At 42.2% G+C, this 3,275-nt stretch overlaps 1 protein-coding gene across 1 annotated transcript; it reads left to right on the top strand.

Moving 5' to 3' along the window:
* Positions 1-120: 120 nt before the first annotated feature.
* LOC125395236 (olfactory receptor 5P4-like) lies at positions 121-1,234 on the top strand. Its single transcript, XM_048426545.3, has one exon. The coding sequence runs from the start codon at positions 130-132 to the stop codon at positions 1,066-1,068; it is 939 nt and encodes a 312-aa protein (XP_048282502.3). The 5' UTR covers positions 121-129; the 3' UTR covers positions 1,069-1,234.
* The last annotated feature ends 2,041 nt before the right edge of the window (positions 1,235-3,275 follow it).

Genomic DNA, 3,275 nt, shown 5'->3' with positions numbered 1-3,275 from the left:
ATGAGACCAATCTGAGATCCATATTTATTTTTATTGGGTCAAAAGTGGAATGGAGCATATCAATTATAAAGTTGTTTAGTGTATCTGATAGCCACTGATTTTATTTCCGTAGGAATCGTCTGGAAAAAGATGGAAACTGGAAACCACACAATGGTAACAGAGTTCATTATTTTGGGGCTAACTGAGGACCCCACCCTTTGTGTTATCTTTTTTGTATTGTTTCTGGGGATCTACCTCACCACTGTATTGGGCAATGTCAGCATAATCATGTTGATCAGAAGAAGCCCTCAGCTCCATACCCCCATGTACCTCTTCCTCAGCCACCTGGCCTTTGTGGACATTGGGTACTCCAGCTCAGTCACACCAGTCATGATTGTGAGTTTCCTGAGGGAGAGAACTACCATCCCTGTGGCTGGCTGCATAGTCCAGCTTGGCTCTGATGTGGTCTTTGGGACTGCTGAGTGCTTCCTGTTGGCTGCCATGGCCTATGATCGCTATGTGGCCATCTGCCAACCCCTGCTCTACTCCACTTTCATGTCTCCCAGGATCTGCTTCATATTATTGGTTATTTCCTATGTGGGTGGATGTGTGAATTCTTCATCATTTACCAGCTGTTTATTGAGCCTGACTTTCTGTGGACCAAATGAAGTCAACCATTTCTTCTGTGACCTCCCCCCACTGGTGGAGCTTTCTTGTACCCATGTTTACATGGCTGAAATGTCTCCGGCCATCTCAGCAAGCTCCATCATCGTCATCACCCTGTTTGTCATCATTGTTTCATACCTCTTCATCCTTCACTCCATCCTCAGGATGCGCTCTGCTGAGGGCAGGCACAAGGCCTTCTCCACTTGTACCTCCCACCTCACCGCAGTCACCTTGTTTTATGGGACAGTTACATTTGTTTATGTCATACCAGAGTCAAGCCATTCACCCAACCAAATTAAAGTGGTGTCTGTATTTTACACAGTGGTGATCCCCATGTTGAATCCCTTGATCTACAGTCTGAGGAATAAGGAGGTAAAAGAGGCCATGAGGAAACTGATGGCGAGAACACATTCCTCATTTTGAACAATATTCCATGTGTATATATAAATATTTAAATGAACTTTTTGGGGGAACATTTGCAGCAGTTTTTGTTGTTTGCCTTCTTTTATATGAAAAAATCTCTTAATTGAACAGTAACATTATGCTTATTAATGATAACTTACTTAATACCCTTTGACTTTAGTAAAATTCATCATTTGCACTAAAATCTGGACTCTAATTAAATGTATATAGTTCATGATTGTGATACCTGTGTGATGCAGTTTTATTCTTTCATTCTGTATTATTTTGGTAGTCCATGGTTATAGGTTACTTTCTCATATATTTAGTATTGTATTTTTTATTTATTTAATTTTCTATTCAAAAATTTACACTTCCTCCCCTCCTCCCATTCCCTTCCCGCTCCCCCACTCATCCTACTCCCTCCCCCTCCCTCCTTAAGAGAGAGCAGGGAACCCTGCCCTGTGGGAAGTCCAAGGTCTTCTCTGCTACATTCAGGCCTAGGAAGCTTTGCATCCAAATAGACTAGGGTCCCCAAAAGCCAGTCCATGCAGTAGAAACAAGTCCCAGTTCCTTTATCAATGACTTCTCAGTCAGCCCTCATTTTCAGCCACATTCAGAGAGTTCAGTTTGATCGCATGGTCATTCAGTTCTGGTACAGCTGGATTTGGTGAGCTCCTATTAGAATAGGCACACTCTCAGTGGGTGGACCAAACCCTCGCGGTCCTGACTTCCTTGCTTGTCTTCTCCCTCCTTCTGCTCTTCAACTGGACCTTGGGGGCTCAGTCAGTTGCTTTGATGAGGGTCTCTGTCTCTATCTCCATCCATCGCCAGATGAAGATTCTGTGGTGATATTAGAGATAACCATCAGTGTGATAGTGGGGCAAGGCCAGTTCAGGCACCCTCTGCTCTGCTGTCCAAGGACCTAGCTGGGGACATCCCCATGGACACCTGGAATCCCCTCTAGAGTCAAGTCTCTTGCCAACACTAAAATGGTCCCTTTAATGTAGGTATCTTCTTCCCTGCTCCTATATCCGCCCTTCCTCCATCTCTACCCTCCCACTTCCCAAGCTCTCTCCAGTCTTTCCTTTCTCCCTTCTCTCTCCTTCTCTTCTTATACCCCAACCCCACCCCCACCCCTACCCCCACTCCCATACTCCCAACTTTTGTCCAGCAATCTTGTTTGCTTCCAATTTCCAGGAGGATATATATATATATATATATATATATATATATATATATATATATATATATGTTTTTCTTTGGGTTCACCTTGTTATTTGGCTTCTCTAGGCTTGTGAACTATAGGCTTAATGTCCTTTGTTTATGGCTAGAGTCCACTAATGAGTGAGTACATACCATATTCATCTTTTTGGGTCTGGGTTATCTCACTCAGGATAGTGTTTTCTATTTCCATCCATTTGCATGCAAAATTCAAAATGTCATTATTATTATTATTATTATTTTTTACCGCTGAGTAGTACTCTAATATGTATATATTCCACACTTTCCTTATCCATTCTTCCATTGAGGGGCATCTAGGTTGTTTCCAGGATCTGGCAATTACAAATAATGCTGCTATGAACATAGTTGAACAAATGCTTTTGTAGTATGATAGGGCATCTCTTGGGTATATTCCCAAGGGTCATATTGCTGGATCCTGTGGTTGATTGATTCCCAATTTCCTGAGAAACAGCCACACTGATTTCCAAAGTGGTTGCACAAGTTTGCATTCCCACCAGCAATGGCTGAGTGTTCCCGTTTCTCCACATCCTCTCCAGCATAGGCTATCATTGGTGTTTTTGATTTTAGCCATTCTGACAGGTGTAAGATGGTATCTCAATGTTGTTTTGATTTGCATTTCCCTGATGGCTAAGGAGGTTGAACATGACCTTAAGTGTCTTTTGGCCATTTGAACTTCATCTGCTGAGAATTCTCTTTTCAGTTCAGTACCCCATTTTTTAATTGGGTTAATTAGAATTTTCATGCCCAGTTTCTTGATTTCTTTATATATTTTGGAGATCAGACCTTTGTCTGATGTGGGATTGGTGAAGATCTGCCTTTTTATCTTACTGACAGTGTCCTTTGTTTTATAGAAGCTTCTCAGTTTCAGGAGGTCCCATCTTTTCACTGTTGCTCTTGTTGTCTGTGCTACTGGGGTTCTACGTAGGAGGTGGTCTCCTGTGCTCATGTGTCACAGTCTACTTTCCACTTTCAAAAATGTTAATTAT

The sequence above is a fragment of the Myodes glareolus genome, chromosome 7, assembly GCF_982192425.1.
Source record: "Myodes glareolus chromosome 7, mMyoGla1.1, whole genome shotgun sequence".
Lineage (NCBI taxonomy): Eukaryota > Metazoa > Chordata > Mammalia > Rodentia > Cricetidae > Myodes > Myodes glareolus.
Note: the sequence above shows the minus strand (reverse complement) of the source record. Positions and strands in the feature narration are given on the sequence as shown.